The following is a 27,255-nucleotide window of genomic DNA, read 5'->3' as shown; positions in this document are numbered from 1 at the left end:
TGCGTAAGCCAATCTGTATAGTACTTCCGGAGCCTATCCTTAAACGGCTTGTTGATTGCGACGTCCAACGGCTGCAGTTGGCTTGTCAAGCCTCCGGGAACGATGGCCCAATCCGTCGCACCTTCGGAAAGCACGGTTTTCACGGAGTCCGTCAGATGTCCGCGGTACGAATCCAAAACGAGGAGCGAGTTCTTGCACAGCGCAGCACCTGGACGGCGTTGCCAAATCAACTTCACCCATTCCTCGACCAAGGCGCTGCTCATCCACCCTTTCTCGTTCGCCCGCACAACGACCTTTTTGGGGAACTCTTCTCCAGCGGGAAGTGTTTTCTGTTTGAAAATGATGTATGCTGGCAGTTTGTTTCCATCGGCGGTGCAGCACAACATCACCGTTGTCCGCTGTTTCTCGTACCCAGCTGATCGAATCTTGACTTCTTTCGCGCCCTTTTCATTTACTGTGTACGCAAGGGGCATGTCGAAGTATACAGGCGTCTGATCGGCGTTCCCGATTTGTCCTAGAAGGTAGTTCTTTTCTTGCCTCTTCCTTATCACATATCGCTGGAATCTGATCAACTTCTCTTCAAAGTCCGTCGGTAGTTTTTGGCACACAGACGTTCGGTCGTCGGAGACTGAATCCAAATCTCTTCATGAATCTTTGCAGCCAGCCTCTGCTTGCTTTGAACTGCGTCCGAGGCACACCTCGTTCTTTTGCAACTTCTCTTGCTTTTGCCTGAATGATTTCTGTTGTTACGGGATGTGCTGCTGCTCTTTGGGCCCTGATGAAGTTTGCGACCTCGATCTCCACCTCGTGGTGCCTTCCCTTCCGCGGTCCTGAGAACACCATTCTTGTTGCCGCACATGCAAAAAGCTGACCACGCTGCTTTCTCCAGCGACGCACATTTTTTTCGTCCATGCCGAAGTCACGCTGGGCTTGCAGGTTGGACGAGTGTTCAGCAGCCAAGACAACTTTCCTCTTAAAAGCCGCAGAGTAGTGGCATCGACTGGTCGATGCCATAGCGTCGAGTAGAGACGAACGTTCTGTGCGTTCCGTGGTACACAGCGTATCTTCCCGAAGCGATGTAGACAAGATGGCGTCCCGCAGTCATGGCGGAGCCGGATCCTCGTATCTAGGCCGACCCAGAGTTTCGGATTTAATTTTTTTGGAAAAACTATCGGCCTAGATTTGAGTGAATACGTATATCATTTGAGAGGCAGTTTCAATTTTCAATAGCCAGAGCAAGACAAAAATATTTGAATCTGTTAGTGTGACTGAATAGAGGTGCAATTTTTAAGGAGTGATTGTGACATAAAGAAATGTATGAGGCAGGCTTACAGTACTAGGTGAGCATGAACGGTGGCATATTGTAATAAAGCTTGTGAAAAAGGGAAAGACGAGAGAGTTTGTGGCGAGAATCAAGGGGGTCGAGTTAGGTTAGAAATAGCCTGGAGTTCAGATATACTGTACTGAATTCTGGGGAATAGTTACGATGAATGAAGCCGACGGCTTTGTTTTGTATAGACTCTAATCTATTGATGAGGTACTGCTGATGAAGGGACCAAATAGTGCTGGCATATTCCAGCTTTGAGCGGATGAGGGTTTTATATGCAGTAAGTTTACCGTCCTACTGTGCTAAATACAAATGTCCTCTAAGAAATCTAAGTGTTCTTGATGCTTTGTTAACTATATTATTGATCTGAGCATTCCAGGTCAGATCTTCAGTGAAAGTGATACTAACAAGGTACTTATTTGGGGGAACAAATAAAATAGAAGCAGATAAATTAGAGTAGGAAGGAACGTAGTGTTCAAGAAACAATTAAAAGAAATTAGCTTGGTTTTAGAAACATTGATGTTCATTTGCCATGTTAAACACTATTTTTCCAAGATGTCGATGTCTCATTGAAGAGTCTCGGAGTCACTATGATGGGACATTCGGCGGTACAAAACACAATCATCGGTAAAAAGTCTCATGGATGACAATATTAGTGAACGTTGGTCATTTATGTAGGTGAGAAACAAAAGTGGTCCTAAGATGCTGGCCAGGGTAACTCCGGAATTCACCGTGATGGGGGAGGATGAAGTGTCATCTATATAAACAGACTGCTTGCAGTTCGTAAGAAATTATAATATCCAACTGATAACATGACTATTATTATTTAGTTGAGAGTTTCAGAAGTAAATTAGGATTAGGGACAGTAGAGCACTGCACGGACCCACACTTTGAGGTCCGGCCTAGCCAGCGCCCTCTGACTTTTAGTCTTCCCCGACCCGGACCCGACCCAATGGGATGCCTACCTGATCAGGCACGGCCCAGGTCCGGCCCGGTGAGATACCAAGGCATGCCTCGTCTCTTAAATTCAAAGCTGCCCTGGGAAGGTGTTGGGGCATTTGATTCGCTTGGCGTAATTTACATGAAAGACGCTGTCAAGACGTTATGTGTCGACATAAAAATGTGAATGTCAACATAGAGATTTTAATAGCACTCGATCAAAAGAGTAAGAAAAGCTTCGAGACATTATAAAGCATATACAAGTCACAGATTCTACGCAGTCCAGTATAAACTGAAGTCATGATGGCTTAGGGTGTTCAGTATTTACATGTTTTTACGTAAAAACAAGATTGTCCAGGGACTCTTGCTTCAGGCAGGTTTGTCGTTCATTCATGACATATTCAGCTACACTTCCTTTCATTGGTGGTGCTTGTGGCTGGAATGGACAGCATTTTGGGCTTTCTTAGTCTAAGACAGCTTTATTTATTTCTAAGATGATTTTTAGTGGCGTCGTACCCAAGTTCACACTTCAGATTTTTCATTTCTTTAAAATATAAATGATCAATGTGTTAGCATTTTCTTTTCAGCGGTTTAGAAAGTGCGCTACACCATTGCCTGAGCCCAGCCCAGGCCCAAAACCGATTCGTGCGATTCGGCCCGGGCTTTCGGGTTGGCTTGGCCTCGTGCAGAGCTCAAAAAGAAATATTAAATACTTTAGCGAAATCAATAAAAATAGCATCCATAATACAACAGTCATTAAAGGTATTGTGCGAGTCTTTTACAAATTCGAATAGCTGAATTTCGCAAGAAAGATGTTTCTGAAAGTCGTGTTGATGAGGGTGAGGACAGCTGAAGTTATTGAGGTAGTTTGTGACTCGCGAGTAGATGACGTGCTTGAATCATTTACATGGTATGTTTGTAAGAAAGATGGGTCTGTAATTAGATGGATCATTGCAGTCCCCAAATTTATATGCGGGGATGATTTTTGCTAATTTCCAATCATGAGGTAATTCAGATGAATCGAGTGATGCTTGAAAAGTGTGCATTACTGTTTACAAAGTTTGTATAGGCTTCTGCACAGCCTTAGCATCAGTGCCAAGACTGGGAGAGCTTCCTTGGCAAACAATCGAGAGAGATGTACGAGTTTCTCACCCGTCTTGCTTCGACGGGTGTTTTGTCTCGTCCAGGCATTCGAGAAGTCCCGCCAGGTGACAGTCCAGGCGATGGACCACCGGACGGTCTTGAGCTTTGTGGACAGCAGCAGAGACGCGCTTGTGGTGGTGCTGCCAAGGGGCACCGTGTCGTCCGTCGGCAACTGCAGCCTGCACACCAGCCCCCAGCATGTGGCCTACATCCTCCTTCAGGTGTGTGCTTACTGTCTGCGACTCTGGCTACGGCTCTGTCAAGCCGCAGTCACGCTGTTCATACATCACACAGAAGACATGGTGTTTGCTGCAGGCATGATGGAAGAATTCTGTGGACACACCCAAGCATGTTTGCTTCATACATACGAATACTTTAAACATGTCTGCAGAGAGTTTTACCGGTACCAAGAGATTTCATAGCCAAGTTTGAAAACGAGGCTTCAAATTTTGGGCTAACCATCGCGCAGAGTGAATGCAGCACCATGAGATACATGGCTCATTCTGCCAACGAGGCTTCCGAAATTGGCTAGCCATCACACCAGGTCATTTCAGTAGTACCACAATGCTCTGCGACTACAGCCCATTTGAATGAATCTCTAATTCTGTTTATTCGACCAGGCTCGAAATCGGTTAGAAACCATTTTTATTTATCTTCTTCATTGGCTATGAAAAATATCTTCGTAGTTAAGAGAGCAGCCACTGCACCCCATGACATCCACTGTACTATACCATGCTGCAGTTTAAGAAAAGCAAGACAAGCTTCCCCCACGAAGCCTTCCACCCTTTTTACTTTAGCGGATAAAACGCCCCAGAGGACGGTCCCTCTATGCCTTGTCTTGCCTCCTTTCTGGTGTTTGCCTTGGGTGGAGGGCTTTCTGGGAGGAGCATGTCCTCCTTTTGTTAACCAGCAACAGGGTATAGGACTATGCATGGAATAGACAGCTCATAAGGCCTGCAGCCAGTTTTTTTCATCCCTATGCTGCACAGCATATCCTCTTTGCCATTGTTAGAAAGTTCACTCTCTAAACCAAAAGCTGGGCCTAAATGTCATTATGACCTGTCATGAATCTTGTCTAGTGTGAATCTGAGCTAAGCTGAAGCTGCTTACATTTACCATAAAATACCGAGCAAGCGCCCCCTCCAAATTTAGAGATTATACAATCAAAATGGGGAGGGGGCCTTTACTCGGTTCGGGAATAACATTCAAGATGGCAGCCATAAAAACATTTACATGCCTCCGCCCGTCAAAACACATTGGCATCGTGCCGTTGCATCGGTTTTCAGTGCTTTTTATACCACCATACTATCAATACTAAAAAAATTAAGCGTCAAAATAGACTAAATACGCGCGAAGATAGATGCTGATAATGTTGCTGTCGCCACTCTCGCAGAACACCGGGTGCCGGTGTCCTGTGAAAATGGCAACAGCGGGAGTGTACGCATGCGCAGAAGCTTACTGAAAAAAGGTCCATTATGCCTTCTTTGTAGCCAGAACAAGTTGGAAATTTCTACAGGAGCTTTACGAAAGACCAGTAGTATCTGCAAATAAATTCAGTGTTCTTCGGAACACACACTGCTTCAAGACGCCATATTTCTCGACTTACTATATTAAAAGTAAAATGATGCGTGTCCCTTTCTGCAGCTCATCAGCACGCTGGAAAGCCTACAGTGCTCTGGAGTCACCCGAGTGGACAGAACAATCGAAAACTGCTGGTTGGCGCAGTGGGACGAACACCAGCCTCAACTTGTCTACCTCCACTGCAAAAGCGCGAGCGGAGCACCGACTCCGCACAGCTCGCAGCCGTCCTTCTGCCAGCACGTGCAAGCAACGCTGCTCCAACTGCTCCGCTGCTCCAAAGACAGCGACCTGTCCTCGCAGAGTGGCTTCAAGATCTTCGGCATCGTCATGGAACTGTTGGTCGAGGAAAAACCGCAGGCACTCTCGTGGGCCAAGCTTCTGCTTCAGTATTATCTTTGGGCGCCGTGGGCACTGCTGAAGCGCAGCTGGCCCGCAGAGCTTACAAGTCATCTTCAGCGCTGGCTGGACATCGAGAGAGCCGGTCTCTGCAAGAGGCTGTCAAACAGGATCCATCTAGACAATCTGCCATGCAGTGTGTTCCTCGAGCATCAAGCTGCGTTCCTGGTGAACGCTTCTGCGAGATCGCTCGCGGAGACTTCGCTCTTGCTCAATGACAAGGGCTACTTCAGAGTCCACGACCCTTGCACGGAGGAACTTTACCAGGACCGCATGTTGACGCCCTTATGATGGGCTCGTGGGATCCTTGTTTCGTAATGTTAATAGCCTGTTGTAATTATACCGACGAAGGCCCTCTTCCGTTTTCGCCATTTTGTAGGCATAATTTTTGTCGACACGTTTTGGCACACCGACGACTAGGCCGGGAGACCGGCGTGTAGAATATTCTGACACTGTGTGCAACGTTTTTGGGCGGATGTCGTCGCCTTCGCCATTTTTATTTATCATAAATGAACTTATGTTCTTGCTTTTTTTAAAACGACAAAAATAAAATAACATTTGGGCACAAAAGGCTTGCGATGCATTGTCTTCCTTCTATTTTGGAATAGTGAAAGGAGGAAAGTTTGGTTACAATCTTTTTGGTGCGTTCATTCAGTGCAAATCGACGCTGGGAGGCATCTTTACCTATGAAAATACAACTGTCATCATCACAATACTTGCATCCTCTCTTTTTGTCTCCAACAAGTTATCCGACAAAACCTTTTTACTTGCCCATAAAAAAAATACGAGGCAATAGACCTTGGTCAGTGGGAACCTTTATTTACAACCTTAAATAAACAAACTCTTATTAATAATGCTTCATTCCGAACATCCTATAAATGTCCACGTCACAGGCTCTTCCTCTCGACAAATAATATAGATAAAAATGCAACAAAACGAGCACTGCAATCATCAAAGAAGCTAGGTAAGTAAGGTGATAATGCAATTATTGCAAAGGTGCAAGCGAGCTGGAAAAGAATGACAATAATAATCCCCTTCTCCGGGGATTATTAACGTCATTATCTTCGTTAGGTAAGTAAAACGGTATGATGTTTACCGGGTAGCATTGTACACTTCTGTCACATCTATGGGGACCAACTGATGAGCTGATTATAACTCTGCTCTATCCTGTTTCACAAGCAAAATATTTGCATACTAAAAAAAAAGCAAACAAACAAAAGCTAGAACGTAAGCCACCATGCGCATAAACGAAAGCGGCTCGATCGATTTCCCCGCAACTCCTTCGCGCGTGCCACCAGATCTGACTTGCAAGCGCAGCCAATCTTAAAAACCTACCGGAAGTACACTATCCTGCACTTTCCTGCAACGGTGCAGGCTGGCACGGGAAAATCGAACGAGCCTGCTGTTATCACATTATATCGACACCACCCTGCATGCGCCTTCCCTCGGCGCAAAAGTTTGTTGGACGTATCGGAGGAAGTCTGCACGGAGAAACTAGAATCTCTGTCGGCCTCCCAAACATAAACTCAACACTAGTTATAGCTTGTTCTTTAAGGCACTTTGTGTAAACTGGCCTATCCATATATGGTCCAAAAGCCACTCTCGCTCCTTACCACCTAGAAGACAAGGTCTTTCCCCCCCCCCCCATCACTAGTGGATTCATGCAATGCCTCCCGACTTTCTCGCAACCAGCACAATGCTAGCATGCAGCGACGTCAGGACGAACTCGTCTGCCCCTTTGTGGCATCTGTCGTCGAGCTCTAGCGTGTTTGCCACTCCAGGTGGGTTGGGGATTCACTAGCGACGGCGTCATGCACAGGCCTTGTCTTCTCGGTGGTATTGTCCCGCCGCAAGTATATACATCTTTTTTACCTTAAAGTGGACTGAGGCAAATGTCGAGAGTCATCCGAACCGTTTAAACGTCGGGAGCATAGTCCAGTTGCAAGGACAGAAAGCAGACGTTTGGTGCATAATTGGACCTTATGGTTCACGTCATTTGCCAGAATTTGTTTGAGCCGAAAAAGAATATGCACAACTTTACCCAAGAATGTCTGCAGCAGTCCACTACTTGATCGCGTAGGTCTGTCTACAACACCGGTGTTCAATCGAAGTATGCTAGTGTGAGCGTGCGATGTCCGAGAAAAAGGCGAGGATGTCGTTGATGGTGAACTCCAGGGTGATCATGGACCCCGGGTAGCACCGCTGGACTAGCGCCTCGAGTGACTTGTACTGGCGGATGAACTCGTCCTGCATCGAATGCCACACCACCTGGGTGGGGACAAGCAAATTCACATTCCCATTTAAAACCGACTACTTGAAAAAGCTCATCTGCAGCGAGTAAGAGAACCTACTTTTTTCCAGTTCGTGTTTGATTTTTTTCACCGCTGTGCCCCAAAAAACATTTGAACAGGGTTCTGCTGGATTTGTAATTTTTAAATATTCTTAACTTAAATACTTTGAACAGTGAAAGCATGCTTCGAACTGGATAAGAAACAATACTGGCAAATTATTTCAAGATGTTTGTGCAGGCCTATGCTTTCTTTCGCCTTACATACGAGCACAGCGAATGCTACGAGCCACCCCAGCCAATAAGGCTCTGTGATGCATGTGATACGCTCTTCGCGAGTCACTGCACCCCCTCTACAAGGTCGCGTAGCACTCGCTTGGCCTTGGACTGGCTACGATAGCTTGTACCATCCGCTGCGATCGGTTGTAAGGGGAAACAGAGTATAGAAACTGTGATGTATCGCGAGTAAGACCCAGCTGCAGTCGTCAGTCGCTCGACTCGTTCGTTTTAATCATGGCTTCCGACTGACCGAGACCCGTGCTCTTTCAAACCGCGCGCTCCCAGCACGCGGAGACCGCGCGCTTCCCAACATGTCCCGCTATCTGCTATAGCATAAGCAGATACATTACATCTTCCCCTCACTTGGCTGTGATCCCGTATCTTGTGGGCGGTCTTCGCTCCCGCGTTCCTGCCCGGATGGGCATAGCCACAGGTTCGGACAGTTCGTGGCCATTCTGCACTTATCACATCAGCTGGTACCTCTTCAGCCTGAACGTCCAAGCCCCAGGCTGCTGAGGGTGTATCACTCGACCGACGCGCAGCTAATAGCCTTGGTCGTATGTGGTCCATGTGCCGTCGAACTAGTCCCTCTTCTGTCTGGATTATCTATGACCGCGAACCCAGGCGCTCTGTGATGACCCCCGACATCCAAGTTCGTCCACTTGGGAACTTCAGAACCCATACGGATTGTCCCAGCATAAACTGACGTGGATTTTCGGTTGTCGCTTGTACCTAGTCCTTGGGTATGTGTATCGGTCTCTCAAGTGGAGATGGCAACTCTCGTCCAAACATCATCCACGCTGGTGTCTTGCCTGTCGCCGTGTGCACTGTGGTATGTTGCTTGTAGAGGAACCGTGGAAGAAAACACTTCGATTCCTCCCTTTCTCTTTTAGCAAGTGCCTGCTTCAGCTGCTGCACCATCCGTTCCGCTTGACCGTTTGTTGCGGGGTGGTACAGCGCACTTGTGACCGGCAAAACTCCATTTAGGCGGTAAAATGTCTTTATCTCATTGGAACCAAAAGCCGACCCATTATCCGATACCACTTTTCGTGGTACACCAAACGTCGCAAAAACGTTGCGTAACTCGCAGATAACGGATGCTGAGGTCATACTCGAAATAGCACGTACTTCAAGCCATTTAGTGAAAGCATCCACAATGACCAGGAACACTTTTCCGTCCACCGGTCCCGCAAAGTCTACATGAAGGGTGTCCCACGGAGTCGACGGTCTTTCCCATGTTGGGCTGCTTCCTTTGGGTATCACCTCCTGGTGTCGCTAACACGTGTCCCACTTGGCCACACACGACTCAATCTCCTTGTCGATCCCAGGCCACCAGAGGTAACTTCGGTTGCAAGCCTTCATGGCGACCACTCCCCTGTGTCCTGCATGTACCAAGGTTAATGCCTCTGGTCTCATAGAAGTGGGAATTACGATGCGCGATCCCCAGATTAGGCAACCTCGGTGTATTGGTAGCTCCGTGGACTTCATCTTGTAGGCTGTGAAACGCTCGCCAGCTAGCTTCTTGACCTCTCCACTCTTGACTGCTTGTAGAACTTCAGAAAGCGTGGGGTCCACAGCAGTCTGGTCTGCAAGGTCTTTAGCTGTCATGGGAGGCTTAGTCAGTGCTTCCAGCATAAGAACGTCCCCTGGTGGTCGTGGTTCATCTTAACTTTTTGTTAATGGTAGTCTGCTCAACGCGTTTGCGTTTTGGTTGTGCTTTCTTGCTCTGTAGACGAGTTCGTAGTCGTATGCAGCTAATTTGTCACACCATCGTGTCATGCGCGGTGACAGAACCGCTGGTACTGGAGCTTTCGGACCCATAATCCCAAGCAAAGGCTGATGGTCGGTGGTTACTGTCACGTGACGTCCGGCAAGATATCGGTGTAAACGTTGCATGGCAAACACAATCGCCAGTCCTTCTCGATCTAATTGCGAATAGTTCTTTTCCGCTTCTCCCAAGGTTCTCGAGCTAAACATGATGGGAGCTTCGTTTCCGCCTTTGTCTAGCTGCGCTAAAACCGCTCCAACGCCATACGGTGACGCGTCGCATGATACCACCAAGCAGGGCCGTACCCAGAAAAAAATTTCGGGGGGGGTTTTCGGGAACAACGGCGGCCATTTTGAAAATGTCTATTGCCTTATTTTCGCCTATGAATCATGTGCATCGGTGGCATATAATGGAGAGTTAGAGCAAACCGGAGAACCGGTCCCGGTTTGGTACCCGGTAGCTGACCGGCGCCACTGCGCGTGCACAGAGGTGGAGATTACTGCAAGTGCACCGACCAGGGCCGTACCCAGAAAAAAATTTCAGGGGGGGGGGGGGGGGGGGTCAGAACCCCCTAACCCCCCCCTGGTTACGGCCCTGCCACCAAGCCTTTCTTCTCGCCATAATGTGCTAACACCGTTTCCTGGGTAATGGCTTCTTTCAATTGTTGAAAAGCTTCCCGGTGCCTCTTGTCCCATTTCCAGGAAACGTCTTTTTGGAGGAAAGCGTAGAGCTCCTTTGCAATGGTTGCCCAATTTGCTATAAATCGGTCATAGAATGCCAACAGGCCGAGAAACGACTGCAAAGTTGTGCGATTCGTTGGCTCAGGCATCTCCTTGATGGCTTTGAGCTTATCGTCGGTAGCATGAATGCCTGCCGCATCAAGGATGTGTCCGAGGTACCGCACTCGATCAACTGCGAAACGACACTTTTCCCTTTAGAGACGAAGGTAGGCCTGCTGGGGAGGGTCGTGATAGTACCGTTTTGAGCCTTTCCAGATGTTGCGATGGTGTTGATCCACTGATAATTACGTCATCTAAGTATATTCCGATTCCAGGAATCCCTGCTAGCACTGTCTCCATAAATCGATGAAAAATCGCCGGAGCTGCTGAAATACCGAAAGGCATCCTCTTAACCCTAAAAAGTCCCTTTGTGGTGTTGATGGTCAACACGTTTGCAGTCTCAGCAGTCAGGCTCAGTTGTTGATAGGCCTGAGTGAGATCCAGAGTTGAAAACACTGATCTGCCCTGGAGATTCGCTAGTATCTCGGAAATCGTAGGCATTAGATACACCGCTGTATTTGCTTCTTTATTGACCGTGCTACGGTAATCTCCACACAATCTGATAGTGCCATCTTTCTTCCGTACGACTACGACTGGCGTGGCCCACTCCGAGTGTTGAGTTGGTTCGAGGATGCCCTGATTTTGGAGCATCTGAATTTCAGCCTCCACTGCTGTCCGCATTGCGAACGACACCGGTCGTGCCTTGAGAAAATGTGGCTTGGCATCTTCTTTCAACTCCAGGTGCACAGGTGGGCCATTGTGTCCGGTGATCTTGCAGTCGAAAACTTTGTTGTGTGTGCTTAGAACCCTTGCAACGTTGTCGTTGGCACCCACATTGTGTATTCCGCTCACTCGGATTCTTAGTGCGTTGAACCAGTTCCTTCCTGGCAGGTTGCAGCCCCTTCCTCGCGTCACTAACAGAGGTAGTACGTAGTCCTTGGACTTGTGTCGTACCTGGACATCGGCTGTGCCGAGCACTTCCACTCCTTCGCCTGACCAGGTGTGTAGGGTCACATCTTCTTGGTCTAGCCTCGGAGGGTGTTTTGGCCACATCCGACAATATGTTTCCTCGCTGATGATGGTGCAGGCCACTCCCGAGTCCACCTCAAAATCCATGACTCGATTTTAAATTTTGAGCTTGATCATGAACTTGGGTGATGTACCTGATGCTCGCACAGCATTAAGCTCGTATAGATCTGCCGAAGTTCCAGGGGAATCATCCTCGGTTTCAGATGCATGATCTTTTTCGATAATATGTGTGGAGTGCGGGTATTTCTTGCGTCCTGTCCTCGCGAAGCAAGCCTTTTCATTTTCAATGTGGCCCGTTTTGTGACAGAAGTTACATCGCGCGTTACGGAATCTGCAGGCAGCAGCTGAATGCTGTTCCTGGCACCTGTAACATCTGGTCCATTCGGATGTTCTCCTTTCCTTAATGTCTCTTTTTTTAAGTGTTGTCTTCTCTTTCTGGATTTCGTGACTTTCGGACTTCTCTGCTTTCAAATCCTTTTGATGTTGTGCGGCGCTCTCTGTCCGCAGCGCCATGTCGTGCGCCTTCTGAAAGGTCAGGCTTACTTCTGCAAACAGTCGCTGTTGTAAATGTTCGTCGCGCAGGCCGCACACAAAACGATCCTTCAACATTACCTCGAGAGGCAGCAACGTTGGGCTCAGTTCTGGCTGTCGAGCAGGAGATTGTGCTTCGCCTGCGGAACCTGCGTTGCTGGTGCTAGCTGTGACCGCCGCTGGGGTTGCCGTCAGAACTCCGAAATTGCAGTCGGCAGAAAGCTTCTTTAAAGCTGCGACATAGCTCGATATTGACTCGCCCACCTGCCGGTCTCTTCGCTCAAACCTCGTCCTGCTGAAAAGCTCCGACGGCCGCGGGTCGCAGTGTTTCTTCAATGTCGCCATGAGCTCGTAGAAACTGACCTCACCAGGAGTCTTTGGTGCCACGAGCGCTTGTACAATTTCGTAGGTTTTTGCCCCGCAAAGGGTCAGCAGTAAAGCCCTCTTCTTTGTAGGCTCCAGCACTCCGTTTGCTTCGCAGTAAAATCCAAGTCGAGCTGCCCAAGACGGCCACGCTGTTCCGTCAAATTCTTCCAGCTTGCCCTGGGTAGCCATCGTTCACTCGCCCTTGTGGTGTCCGTTCACCGACCTCGTCGCCAAAATGTGTGATGTATTGCGAGTAAGACCCAGCTGCAGCCGTTAGTCGCTCGACTCGTTCGTTTTAATCATGGCTTCCGACTGACCGAGACCCGTGCTCTTTCAAACCGCGCGCTTCCCAACATGTCCCGCTATCTGCTATAGCATAAGCAGATACATCACAGAAACGAGGCTGCCCTCACCTGCAGTAGGCTCTCCTCCTCGCACAGGTGCTTCTCCACCTTGCGGTAGAGCGCCTCCAGTCCCCGCTTTACCTCCTTGCCTGGGTACTCCCGGATGACCTTGCGCAGCTCCTGCTTGCTGAAGGCCAGCTGGTAGCCCACCTCCTCCTCCTTCACGCCCTGGGCCACCTGCATTCAGAAAAACCCAGCACATTGCACCATCCAGTCTTTCCCAAAAATGTTCAAATCAATGCAAACACTTTATCAAGTGCACAGAACGCACGGGATTGCGTGGCTTCACTTTTCGGTTTCGAAATGATTGCACAGAGCTTCTGGAACTCCAAAATGTATGTACTTCTTTAAAGGGACACTGATAGGGTATTTATGCTCACCAAGGTTTTTATTTGCACACGACATAGGAGAGCCCGACTACCCAGAACACAATTGGCGGCTCGAAATTCGTTTTCTTTCCACCCGAAAACTGCCAATCGAGAACTGGCCGGTTTGAGTCGCGCTCACTCTTTTCTTTGTGGTCACATGCTTTTCTCTACACTATAAACACACACCAAATATAATCAGTTATGAGTCCTCGAAGGTACACGCTCAATATTAAGAATATTAAAAAATATGATACCCATCTTTGTGGCTTCTAAAAAACCGCAAAAACGTCCAGTGAAAAAAAAAAAAATGCTGCACAGGGCATTGGAAGCAATCTATGTTTTAAATCCGTAATTCTCAACATCGCGTAGTGGGGGGGGAGGGGGGGGGGGGGGGGTCGCGGGCTGGACGGCTAAACGAAGCGGACCAAGTGATTGGACTGGTGCTTTCCCAACAACTACATGCCATTGCCCGCTTACTCTGATTTTTTTTATCTTTGTTCCGAGTTTTCTTTTTCTCAACTTGTTACTGAACCCACTCGCATTACCGATACTACAGCCACTGTGTTGGATTCTTTCCACTGACCCTAGCCTCGTCTCTTCCATAACCCACTTACCAGGAATTAGCGATCATTGCATTCTACACTTCAACTTGCATACTCCAATGCACATTTCAAATAAAACTACTAAGCAATTCCGTGGTTATAGTAAGGCAAATTTCGACACAATGAATAACGAGTTAGCTGCCTTCTTGGATTAATTCCTACTTTCTTTTTCAGAACGTTCGGTCGAAACTAATTGGAACTTCTGTAAAAATAAGGTAAATTCTCTAATCACACTGTTTATTCCATGTAGGTCCTTTGTTTCTAAACCACAGTCTCCTTGGTTTAATGTCACCCTGAAACGTCTTTCTAATAAGAAGAAACGTTTTTTCTGTGCTGCGAAGTCCTCTGCCCTTACTGCTCGTCGGGATCTTTACAAAGAAGTTTCGAACTCCTATAGGAATGCTGTGAAAGAGGCAAAAACATTTTTTTTTAATGTAACCTTACCTACCATGTTATCCAATAGCACCAAGCAATTTTGGAGTGTTGTGAACGACCCCAAAAATACTGTTCTCTCACTTACAGGGGATGATGGTGTCGATATTCCGAGCAAGCACTGAGCATCTGTACTAAATGATATTTTTGTAAAAGCGTTTTCTAGTGATGTTGACTCTAACTGCCCCAGTTATCCTGTTTATAACTTCTTTCCAAGGGACCCGCTTGTTTTTGATTATGACGGGATTGTTAAATAAATCGATGATCTTAAAGTGTCCTTGTCGAGTGATGTTGATAACATGAGCTCTAAATTTCTTAAATCTACAAAAAGTTACATTTCAGTTTTCCTTCTAAAATTTTCGAACAATCACTTGACCTTGGCATTTTTCCGGACGATTGGAAAATAGGAAAGGTGGTTCCACTTCATAAATCAGGTAACAAACATAGTCCTCTTAATTATCGACCCATTTCCTTAACTAGCACACCCTGTAAAATTTTAGAACACATCATTTACTCTAATCTAGTTAGTTTCTTAGATTCCAATTCTTTTTTTTTCACCCTCGCAACATGGTTTCCGGAAATCCCTGTCATGTGAAACACAACTTCTAACTTTCACTAATGATCTCTTTTCTATCCTTGACCGTGGATCTCAGGTTGACTGCGTCTTTCTCGACTTTTGCAAAGCCTTTGATAAAGTATCTCACCAACTACTGTTCCTTAAGCTTGACAAACTTAATATTGATCCTGAAGTTGTCCTGGATTAAATGTTTCCTAACTAATCGATCACAGTTTGTTACTACCAATGAGGCAAATTCTTGCCTCAGCGCCGTCACCTCATGGTGTTCCCCACAAGTCCGTTTTGGGACCCCTTCTGTTTCTTATTTATATTAATGACCTACCAATGTGTGTATCATCCCCTATTAGCTTATTCGCAGATGATTGTGTAATATATCGTGAAATTACTAACGAATCTGACGCGGCACTTCTTCAAGCAGATTTATGCGCGGTATCGGAATGGTGCAACTTATGGCAAATGACTCTGAATACTAACAAATGTAAAATTATGAAGGTGTCTCGTTGTAACATATCACCATCACCATACTCAATATGTAATATTCAGCTGGCATCTGTAACCTCTTTCGAGTATCTCGGTGTTCACGTCACTTCTAACCTATCGTGGAAAACTCATTCTGATCGTATAATCTCTAACGCAAATTCAATGCTTGGATATCTAAAAAGAAACTTTTCCTTAACCCCTATGTCCCTAAAACTTCTCTTGTAAAAGACTTTAATACGTTCAAAGTTGGAAAATGCCGCAGCAATTTGGGATCCAGGTCACTCAACGTTTATAACAAACATAGAAGCCATGCAAAATCGCGCCGCACGATTTATAGTCTGCAACTATCATCGCACCGCAAGTGTCTCACCTATGAAAACCACCCTAGCCCAGCCTCTTCTTTCCTCACGTCGGAAAATATCTCGTCTATGTTTCTTCCATAAAATCTACCATGCCAATGCTTCACTGAAAAACAAACTATCCATTAGCCCCCCCCTTCATTTCTCCCCGCATTGATCACAAACTTAAAGTTGGCATACCTCATTGCAAAACTTCTGCTTACATCAACTCTTTCATCCCTAGAACGTCATCTAAATGGAACCACCTTCCCGCATCATTAGTAACTATTCCATCAATAGATTTATTTAGAAAAGCTCTAACTACTCACTTTTGCTAGGATTATGCCGTACTAACATTTATAACCAAGTTGCCTTGTTGTTTAAATTTTATGCAGAGCCAATATTCAATGTCCACCCCCCCTGTAATGCCCCTGGGCCCTGAGGGTATTGAAATAAATAAATAAATAAAAGTGATGGCAGCAGACGACGGGCGTGGCACCTCCACTTCAGAACTGTCGTTCGCGGTACCGGCGAATCTGCCTAGCCTCGAATGCGGAGTAGTTTACCAATCAAAACAATTAGGATTTATTCCGTTTAACACGCCCGACCACCAAGCTGATTTGCACGAAGATGTCACTGAGTCATCACTCTTTTTCCTGGCTGAAGACATCACTCCTCCTACAAACATGAATTGGTATTGGTAAGAGCTTGAAAAACGTGCAAACGTAAACGTTTGCGTTTTTCGTCGACTTCGTGCAGCTAGAAAAACGAAAGGAAAAAGAACTGCGGTCGGGTGTAGCAATCTCACTTCCGGCAACACACTCCTCCTCTACGTTTCTTCTTCCTCCCCAGTTCAGTTTCGGTTTCGAACAGTTGCGTTTTTTTACTTCATTAAAAATACATGTGACACTGTAGCAAAATATTGATTGTGTAGTCTTCTGACACCATATTAAATCGCCTGTCAAAAAATAAAAAAATTAATTTTTGGGTGGGTGTTAGGGTTTCGTTAAAGAAAGGCAAAAAGTAAACGAATTTGAAAAAGACTTCAGATTTTAATGTAGGCACATTAAAGATCAGGCATGTAAAGTTTTCTTCAAATTTTATCAGTAAAAACAACATAACCACCAACTGTAATTGTGCCGCAGCTCTGCCCGCTGCTGCATGCCGGGAGAAAGCGAAAGGAACACTCCCAAAAATGACGTCATCGGCCGTGCCACAGACAACAAATCACACCATGAGCTCTTTCTAGAAAGCGTGGAGATCAATGCAAACACTTTATTAGGTGCACAGAATATGCAGGATTTATTCTTCTCTGGTCTCAAACACAGATTGGTTCTGAAACTCAAAAATTCGTACTTCTTTAAAGGGAAAAGGTTTCTCAATTTCAAAAATACTGTTTGAATGTATAGGCACTCTAAAGATCACCTGTGTAATATGTAAAGTTTTATTTCAATTTTATTAACTGTAATCGTGGTGTAGCTCTGCCCGCTGCTACCAAGCACAGGATAAAACGAGAGAGGAACACTCAAAAGTTACGTCATTTGCGGTGTCAGATAGTACTTGCCTTTAAGCTAGCCCGCAAATGCCAAAGGTGAAATTACGACTTCTGTGACAGATAACAGGCGGCAGACATACTTGTCGCACGTCGTGCAGCAATCGCTGCGCAGTTATACAAAATAAAGTTGGCTTAAAATTATACTTCTGGCCAATTATAAGTGCCAGAAACAAATTCCACAAACACAAAACTATAGAAGGCCACACCTAACAAGGGCTAGAAAGAAAGTTGTGTGTGTATGACGGGGCTTGTGTTGTGACCCAAAGGAAGGAGAATCGAAGTTAAGGTTGTTGGAGGCATCCTTCAAATCCTATTGTCACGGACGGAAAATGGTGAAAGAACGTAAAAATGAAAAAAATGTTAAATGAGGCAAACTTGCACCTACAAACTAACAGATCGAGCATCCTGCGTCGGCCACAAGAGGGTGCCTGACCAAAGCAGTCCCTTACTACTGCTTTTATACAATCGATAAGTTCAGAAATGTCCTGAACCAGAGCACACGATGACAGCCGAGAACAAGCTGGAACTTTCTTTCAAAAATATAAAAGAAAGAACCGGTTCAAGTGGAGTTCTAACCCCAATCTTCCACGTGCCAGCTGTGTGCTGTACTTATTTAGAACACAATATTGTATTCTAAATATCCTCCACCGAAAAACAGCACAATATTTAAATAACCAGCACTCGCAGCATCCCTAAATACCTATTCTGAGCTTCCTGATGAGTCCACACCGGCTGCTGGATTGGAAAGCAATCCCCTTTTAGCCAGGTGACTAGATAGAACTCGTTACGTTTCAATGCACTCGCACCACACACTGCACTGGTGTCACGTCGCCCGTCACTGTGGCTGCGTTGCTGCCGAAGATGTACCTTGTGCAGCGTGTTTTGCATAACTGATTTTGTTTTTCTCGGCAAGAACAAGTAGCAATGACCAGCAGCATGATACAATGTTGTCACGTGCAAGATATGTATTACACAAGGTACAGTCGCAGACGACACGAAAAAGCCCAGGCGAGCGTGTGGCTCCAAAGAGCCACGGCGCTACCTAATGAAGACAGCGAAGTTATCTTCGAAGTTATTTTGTAAACAAGCAGCATTTCAGTGGCCGTTTGATTTTTGACGTCACTCCCCACCATGGTCGGCAAACAATTGCAGAGTTAACACCAATAATAGTAGTGCTCTGTGAAATAAAAAAAAAAATGCTTACCATCATCTATCCCGCGTACCAACGCCCGAAAACTTGTAGCTCAACCTACCAAGCCGATAGTTTCAGCCCGGCTTTATTTTGCCTTCTGTTGCGTCTATACATTGAGCGTTGAAGTCAGCTAACTTGGGGACAGAGAATCAGGCAGGGGAGTGAACACAAGACTCGATAATGGTTGTGAGCTCTCTTCCGATAGGTAGCGCTGCAGGCCTTCCCAAACTGTACAGTTGGAAACCCGAGTCAAACAATTGCCTCGTGGCCTCCTTGTATCGGTCGAACCGACTTGCCTTTCCTTGTACGCCCTCGAAGAAGAGGTTCAGCTTGTCGAGCGGGCGACCAAAGTAGTGGGTCACGTACGCCTGGAGCGCTTCCGAGTAGCGCTGCTTGGCCTCCTTTCGCTCTGGCTCGAGGCAGGCAATCTTCAGCTGGTACAGCAGCGTGAACAGGTGGTGGAAGTTCTCCATGCGCACCACCTGAACAATGCAGACGTGAACATGGAAGGTGGGACTATCCCAAGTCTCGTGGTTAAGGGTTCTCCATGCGCACCCCCTGGGAGGGTCAATTTTTGGACCCTTGGCTTAAAATTAATTAAATTTACAGGGTAGGCTGGTGGTCATGCTAGAGGGTGCATAACAAAATTTCGGGTCTGTTGGTTAAATGGGAAGCAAATTAGAGCAGCTTCTATCAGCAACTCGCCTACATTGTTTAGTTAATCTATCGTGGGAAAACTATCCCAATATTCAAGGTTCTTATTCGCTAGATATCTAGCAGAATGCCTAGGGGGTGCGGCTATGAAAAGATTTTTGGAAAAAGTCATTTATTTTTATAAATTGTCTCTTCTGCAAAATTGGTAAACTGTTTGGTTTTCTGTGTCTTCAACAAAATGTCAACATTTTTTATAAAAGACATCTGTAAAGGGACAAACAAATTTCATAGCCGCACTCCTTATTAAATTTCAGTCAGAAAAAGGGAAGAATGAGCCTTCCCTGTGTTACCATTATCAAACGATAGATTGACTAAAATGGAATTTATACTAAAAAGTGGAACGGAGAAAAATGTGTTCAAAGTGCTCCAAACCCTACCTTTTCTTTAGCTTATGTGGACAGAAAATAATTTATAAAAAATTAACAATGCAGTGTAAACTAATGAAACTTTCTGGGAATATTCTCTAGATGCTGGTGGATGTAAATATGTCATTTCTCAAAATCAACATTTTTGCAGAAATTTCTTTTTCTGGGTAGTGTCCCCCCTTAATGTCGATGTAAGAACTAAGATAAAGAAAAGGAGAATTAGTACAAGCGTAATCCCCCTAATACGAGTTCTCGAACTGGGCCTTAAATCATGGTACCTCAAAGTATCATAGTTACTAGCATATTGAAGACATTTTTTGCTTTTTTTCCAAAAAATTAAAGCAAATCTTGGGGGTGCTTTCATTAAAAAGGGTGATATTTTGCGCATTTACATATTTCGCAAAAATGTCCTTTTTGTGCCCGTCTGACAGGGACATAACTGTGGCGCGTCTCTGCCGACGGAGGCGCGCTAGAGTAACAATGCTCTACAAATTGCGAACAATTCCAGGGCACTTTCAGAGTTTCTTTCACCAATTAAAAAGCACCGCACAGCACTTGACACAGTTTCCACGTCAGTGGCACTAATCAAGGAAAGGCAATGCAACCATTCCAAGGCCTAATAACTTTGATGACTTCACTGCCCAAAAACAGATTGCAAGCAACGCCACGTTTGTTGACATCATGCAATCTGTCCGACTGACAAAACATTTCCAAGGGCTGGGCAATTCTTGACCAAAGCTTTATTGGCCGTGAACGCCGCGCACTTACATCGTACATCATGTCTTTATCTTTCCTCTTTCAGCTATTCGCGACTCCAATTTACTATAGGTGGCGCCACTCATTTCTTGAATTGGCGGTTTTAGTGAGGGTCAGAGATGTGTGCCGGTATACCAGTTGCTGAGCCTGTCTACTTTGCTGGCTTCACTAAGCGATACAAATTATTCCTGCTTATCCGAGAAAGCTAGGGTATTATGAGCACGGGTCACCTCCTTATCCTGAAAAAATAAAGGGTGTTTAGCATAATATTTATGCGAGGACTAGGAGGAACGTTTTAATTCTGGAACAAAACCGAAACTAACCTCTTCTTTTTAATTTAATTTCTCGGTATAGGTGTTCATTTAGGCTTCTTTAATAAATTAAGATGTGTCTCACAGTGTAATTATTCAAATAAAGTTGTTCGTGGAAAATTTATTTTGTGACGTACGTCTCCGCTTTAGGCAGTTCAAGATATTTTGGAGTCCAGTGTCCCTTTAGAGACAGGGCTTTTCACACCCCTTTGAGGCAACATAAAATAATGCATTTGTTGAAAAACATTGGTGCTGATATTTGTGTGTTCTTGCCACCTTTCCTCGTTCGGATAATTGTCATGTGAAATAATGGACTGCGGGCCTTTTATTGGGTCTGGAGGTATTCAAATGAATAACTGCCTTAACATTATTCCCAAGCACAAGAATAACAGAATCGATCTGAACTTTACAAAATATCACCACGGATGATGAGTGTAGAATATGTTCATGAAGCGTATAAATAAAGAAACGCTGTTCTCACTACAAAACCCAAACACGAAATCATTGTCAGACAGCAGAAGGGTGTGTGTATGTATTTTTTTTTTTTAACGTGTGACACATAGGAATTTATATTTTATCCAGCTTTGAATGTTTGTCTATCTTGATGATGATTTCATAGCTTTTATATGCTAAAAAGAAAACAAAATGAGACCTTCCTGGAAAGATTGTTATGGTTAAATGGCATATTTTTGCGATTGTGGCGTTTATTGGGAAGCCCACATTGCCACAAATTGTATTAATATTAATAACACAATTAAGATATTTTAATACATAGTTTCTCAAGCTCTAATTTGTTGCTTATGATCTAATTTCAAATGCACGAACAAGTATGGCACTCAAACATGTGCAAATTATCATCACTGGTGTCAATTGCATCCTTTTTAATTAACAAGTTATAAAATAAAAATAGTCTAAAATCAATGAAAAAATTCTAGTCAATTTGAGAAATCCATGTAACAATACACAACTTGCAGTGGGTATCAAAGTCGAGACTTTTGACAATCAGCAAAACTTCCAAGGGCGCCGTCAATCCTCCTGGACAAAATTCACCCCCCCCCCCTCTAAAAAAATAAATAAATAAAAAAACATTTTTTTTTTTTACTTAGTTTTTTTTAGAACAATTTGTTTCTTTAATTTTTATGCGCTGTCTTTTTCCCAATCTCAGCATTTTCCAGTTCGAAGGAACGCTTACCCGCTTTCCCCGTCGGATCACTGCAGCACATTTCGTTGGTGTTGGAAACCGGTGAAACAGTACTGAGTTTTAGCATTGTGCATACGAGCGAATGCAAGCACTGTGTGTTTGTGTTGCATGTTCTGCACTGCGGGTGCACAAAAATATGGTCTTAAATTGGAGCCTGGCGACGACGCGCAAGCACAGCGTGGAGCACGCAACTCTAACACAAACGCACAGCGCTTGCGTTTGCTTCCACAGGCAACACTAAAACTCTGTAATAAGGTACATTCCCATACCGGCTGCAGCACTACATTGGGACAGTGAAGAGTGTTGTTTGCATTCGGAAATGACATTTCGCAAGCCAGGATCGCGAGGAGTTCCGCCGCACCCGCCGAGCGGGAGAACCGGGTGACCCTCACTAGAGGGCTTCCCTTTTCCGCCGCTGGAGGGCGAGCAATGAGCTGAAGACGCGAATAGTGCGTGCGGGAGCTGCCATGTTTGGCTCTGCTTGGCCTGGCCGCTTGTCGGATCAATTGACTTGGAGGCTGGCTTAGTAAAACACAGTTCGAGGCTTGGGAAGTCGAAAATAGGGGTGCATTCCTTATGCGTAGAAAACAAATCAAAATATTGGCTAGTGCGGCCTTCAATATGCGAGTAAATATGGTATTGCAATGGTTTATTATCTCACTAAACAGATTTATACTTGCGAAAATGGTGTTACCTCGGGAGGTGTGCGCTGGTGGTCGGAAGCAAGGCGCCCAATGGCCTCGAACATGGCGCGCACCAGACGTGTGTACCACTTGTCAAGGTCCGCCCTGCGATCGGAGCCCCGGAAGACTGCCTCTGCCTGCTGGGCAAACTCCTCAAACTGGCTGATGAACGGCAGGATGCCGCACTTGGACTTCTTGGGAGCCTTGGCCTCCTCTATTGATCTCACCTGCACCAACAAGGGAGTATCAAGTCCAGAGTAAATGAAGAAGCCACACTTCTTGCCAAAAATAGCCGAGAGTAGTCAAACGTAGCTAAGGGTAGCCAAACATAGCCAAGAATAACAAGTAGCAGAAGAGTAGTCAATTTAAGAAAGAGGGCCAAGCTCCATTTAGAGTCCTTCGAGGGATAATCAAAATTAATTGCCAATTTGTTTGTATGCCATTTAATTCATTGATGGGAGTAATTCATTCATTCATGTCACCCCACGTTTATTTAAGCACCAGCTTGTTGTAGAAGCTTGCCATTTTGTAGCCAAGAGCATCGCTGGTACATTGGCATCAAACAAAGGATTCAAAATCGAACCCTGAATTCACACTACAGACTTTGGAGATCTCCGCTCCTTTCTTGCAGTACAGTTTTAAGAAGCGGACGAATATAAAGCTCCTTCTGTATTGGGCTGGTTGGCAAAAGTCGGTGACACATCTGCTTTTGCAGTAATTGTGTAGTTCGCTCCTTGTCCTTGGCAGTTGTTAGGAGCATTATTCTATATCGGCAGTCACCAAGACATTATGGCACCACCTTATTCAGTATCGTGAAAAAAAAAGCCGCGAATGTAAGCCTTTCACGTAGAGATGGTCGTGCAACAGATCCTTTGACCTCCCATCGTGCTTTTCCAACCTACTTTTGCAGCTTTATGTTTTAGCCACAAAGTGTCTAAAACATACTTTTTGATTCAGTGGCAAAGATACAACTTAAATATGCATCACAGGCACTTCTGACATGAAAATAAACTCTTTGACTTAAAAGTCTGGACTTCATGGAACAAATATGTTACGAATTTCGCGCGGCGGCGTTCGGTCTGTGCATGGCATTGAAGTAGTGCCCGTTGTCACTGTGCACAAAGTAAACTTGTCATCGGATGAAGTTTGTCGGTTGTTTGCCACATATTTGTTTTATAGAGCCCAGCCTTTAGGGAAGGTGCCTAGCGTAAGCTATAGGTGCGGCTAACTTGAGAAGTTTAATTGTGAGCAGTCATATACGATGTTCAGAATTTCATGCCTTGTCACACCAATGCAGTTGTCTGTTGTGGAGTCTTAAATAGGGATTTCTTTGAAAGACTTTTTAAACCCTTTTGAAACCTTCTGCTCAGCACTAGCATGAACTACAAATGCGATGAGAGAGAGCACCTTGTCAGCCATAAATCGGTCGAAGTTCCGTTTGGCCTGCACCACCACAGTTCCAAATGCCATGCTAAGGAAGGATCCCGTGTCCTGGGCAGACATCACGTGCTGGTTGAGACGCACCAGAAGATGCATCGAGTATGCACCGTCCATTCGGTCGTAAGTCTCCAGAAAACTCTGCAACTCGGACTCCAGAGCAGGAAACAAAAGTGCCATCATCTTCCGCAGTTCCTCATTGAGCTGACGCTCCTTGCGATGCACCGAAGCCAAAGTCTCGTCCGAAGAGGCACGGGCGGGACCAGCAGCCATCAGTGCTGACGCTGTCTGCCCGCTTGCAGACGGATGAATACGTGGCGACGCCAGGCCAAAGAAAGCAGCACAGAACTGTTGCTCGGCCAAGCAGACGGGCTCCAGCATGCTCAAGATGCGCTCGAGGACAGAGTCGAAGCGATCCCGGTTCTCGGCGGCCTCTATTGCCGAGAGGTCCTGGTTAGAACCACTGCTAGGGGAACTCCAGGTGCCACGGCGATCCAATGTAGCAGTCTTGGAAGACAACCGGTCTCGTGCCTGCTCAAAGAAGGTCCTCAACTCCCGTTCGTACAACTTTCCCATGGTGGAGATGTAAAGCTGCTGGAGAGACTGAAACCGCGATGCGTCGGCCCTTGAAAGCCAACGCATGAGGTCCGAGTATGGCCTCAATTCGTTATGACAGCCGGAATGCTTGACCAAGGTTAGTTCAGCCGGAGGGGCCGTCTCAGAGGCAAGACGGAGGAAGAGCTTATTGAGCGTATGTGACAAACTCGTGCTGAACTTGTCCCTCAGCTTCTCAAGGAGCTTCGTCTGCTCCTGGACAGCAGCCATCTTGGAAAGCCCGGGGTGCGTGTTTGCTGAGCAGGCATCCTCCAAAGCGCGTGCGGCGGCCGTGCAGGCGCGGATGCCGTCTTGCGTTCGCAGGTCCCCATTCAGCAGTGCCATCTGGTGGCCATGTGCGAGGTCCAATTGGCTGACGAGCCCCTCCAGCTCAGCCAATAGTCGCGCATTGTTTTCGTTCTGGACGTGGATCACCGCGTCTTTTTCCTCCATCCGGAGAACGCTGTCCCTCACAGTCCGGAGCAGGTGGTCGTACGCGTCTAAGCGGCGCTCCAGCTTGCTGACTTGGTCGAGCGACGCCTGCGTCATTTCCATCAGTCCCTGAACCCGCCGCTCCGACTCCATGATGGTGTAGACGTTCGAGGCATCTAGGGTGGCCAGTTCTCGCGCGAGCTGCTCGGTGAAGGCCTCGGCGTTGTTGATGGCGAACTCGTACTTAGCCATCAGGCTTTCCAGGTCGCTCTCTTCCCGCGCCGTCAGTGCTTGATAGTCGTCGACGTCATCGCCGCCGGTCGCCTTGTCCGGCACGACGACCCTCGAGGCGGCGTCATCTTCTTCGAGGACGCTCTTGGGGACGTGCTCGAACCGCGGTCGCTGCTGGTGGGGCGCGTAGTGTGCGCAGAGTCTGTACAGGCAGCGCAGGAAGTCGTTCCGTTCTTGGACGCTCACCGCCTGCCATTTGTAAACTTTGTCGAAGTGGAGGTCGAACTCGGCGGTGTCTTCTTTGCGGGCGTCCACTAACCTGAGGTCTCTGAGCGACCAGCTGTTCTTCTTCTTGTACAGGTCGCGGTCGCTGCTCTTCACCTGGCAGATGGTGACGCGCACCGGTTTGTCGGTGCTCACCACGGCGCACAGGAGACTCATCTTTTTTTTCTTGGTCGCCTTCACCACGTTCACGAAGTCGACGAGCCGTTCATCGTTCGGACGGAACAGCTCGCATTGGAGCGAGTGTCGCGTCGCAGCCATGCTTTTCTGGACTGCGGACGATGAAGCTCCTAATAGCTTTTTTTTTTTCTCTCTCACAGGTACCTCGCCGGTTTGGGTTGCAATAGAAGGCGTTTCCCAGCGTTTCCCTGCTTTTTTTGTTTATCTTTCTGGTCGGTTTGGATTGAATTGGCTTGGCTTAAACAGAAAACATTAAAAGTGGTTGCCAATTTTACTTTATTTCTGCTCCAGGAACGTCCAAAACGTCTTTGAACCATAGCGTTGAACCCTTTTGACCTTTTTATAGGCCGTTTTTTTTAAGCAGCTAAAAATACAAAATATAGTATGAAAGCAGCGCGACGTGAATGACCGTTTTTCTGGTGTGAGTGTGAGTGTGAGTTTGAGGGTGAGTGAATCTACTTAGCGCTTCTCCAACAATAGTATGAAAGGTCGTGTTTTGTAAAAAAAGAAAAACTTTTATTTTGAGCACTGATCTCTATGACAATTGCTGGATCGCGCTTCCCCGCTTGTTCGCTGCAGCGCAAGTGAAGCCACCGGGCTTCACTCGCTTGGGATACGATTTGCCGTTTTTGCTAGCCTTTGCTGCGGTTTTCCAGCGTGCTGACGACACGTTTTCTACTCGTTCGTCGTCATTCGCCGAAGAAGTTTTTTGAAGACTCTGTGTATTGTTGAGACTTTCCGTTGTGAACACGTGGAAAATTTTACGAAAGTGCAGTGTCGCAGGAAAAAGGCACAACGCGTCGAAAGGAAGGGCTGGCGGCGTGTTCAAAGCATCCTTGGCACGCCGAAGTGCCGTGTCTCTGTGCCTTCGCACGCTTGGATACCGACCAAGAACCGACGCCGTGTGTATGTGTTCAGCGAGTGCAATGTGCGTGAAGCTGTTCGTGCCTCTGGATCAGCGTCTTTTCCCCTCGCGGTTTAGGAACGAGCTTGATCCAGCGTCCACTAGCGACGGGAGATGGGGAGAAGGTACGTCTTTTTTTCGTCCTTAGACGATTTACACAATACCGTGCACAACAGCTCCTCATCACTGATCAGTGCTGGCTTATTATCAACCTACGCGACTCGCCTAATTGTAATTGGTCAACAGATTGCACACGACCATATCGGCCGCGCTTCAAAGATTTTCATTCTCGCCGTCTTGTACTTTTGCTTTCGAAAACCCCCCTGGCTCCACGTACAACGTTGCCCTATTCGTTCTCCCACGGAATCTATTAGAGTAGATTTGGGACATAGCCATGGTTAATATAGAACATAAGAATACGTACAGATCTCCCCCTTTTATTGATAGCAACTCACCGGAACAGCTGGACGATCCAGAACTCCGTGGCCAATATATATAAATGATCTAAAGGCATCTACGCGCGACACACGTTCAGAACTTTGGCGCGGCGTCAATTCTTGACCGGTATCCAAGCGTGCGAAGGCACAAAGATGCATCACTCAGCGTGCCAAGGAAGCTTTGATCACGCCGCGACACCGGCGACACGTTTTCGACGAGTTGTACCTTTTGATACGGCTTCACGCACATTGCACTCGCTAAACACATTCACACGGCGTCGGTTCTTGGTCGGTATCCAAGCGCGCGAAGGCACAGAGACACGGCACTTCGGCGTGCCAAGGATGCTTTGAACAC

General features: G+C 46.4%; 2 protein-coding genes and 1 long non-coding RNA gene across 3 annotated transcripts in view; 1 reads left to right on the top strand and 2 right to left on the bottom strand.

Annotated features, from left to right (window-relative positions):
* LOC8031928 overlaps positions 1-5,956 on the top strand; it is a gene marked incomplete in the record, with an annotated part of 107,332 nt that extends 101,376 nt beyond the window's left edge. The window contains 2 exon segments of the mRNA XM_042293257.1: positions 3,454-3,630; positions 5,054-5,956. Coding sequence (XP_042149191.1) covers positions 3,454-3,630; positions 5,054-5,677 — 801 coding nt within the window.
* On the bottom strand, positions 2,457-3,487 carry LOC120836385. Its single transcript, XR_005714645.1, has 2 exons — positions 3,419-3,487; positions 2,457-2,702 (listed from the first exon to the last, which is right to left on the bottom strand). It is a non-coding gene; the product is annotated as an uncharacterized LOC120836385 (long non-coding RNA).
* Positions 5,957-6,189: 233 nt separating the features above from the next.
* LOC8031929 (exocyst complex component 1) lies at positions 6,190-25,779 on the bottom strand. The gene is made up of 5 exons (XM_040205231.3): positions 23,811-25,779; positions 22,415-22,630; positions 18,670-18,855; positions 12,839-13,006; positions 6,190-7,654 (listed from the first exon to the last, which is right to left on the bottom strand). Exons 1-5 carry the CDS (start codon positions 25,638-25,640, stop codon positions 7,502-7,504), a joined length of 2,553 nt encoding a protein of 850 aa, XP_040061165.1. The 5' UTR covers positions 25,641-25,779; the 3' UTR covers positions 6,190-7,501.
* Positions 25,780-27,255: the final 1,476 nt, after the last annotated feature.

The sequence above is a fragment of the Ixodes scapularis genome, unplaced genomic scaffold (genome assembly GCF_016920785.2).
Source record: "Ixodes scapularis isolate PalLabHiFi unplaced genomic scaffold, ASM1692078v2 PGA_scaffold4__175_contigs__length_147842914, whole genome shotgun sequence".
In the NCBI taxonomy this organism is placed as follows: Eukaryota; Metazoa; Arthropoda; class Arachnida; order Ixodida; family Ixodidae; genus Ixodes; species Ixodes scapularis.
Note: the sequence above shows the minus strand (reverse complement) of the source record. Positions and strands in the feature narration are given on the sequence as shown.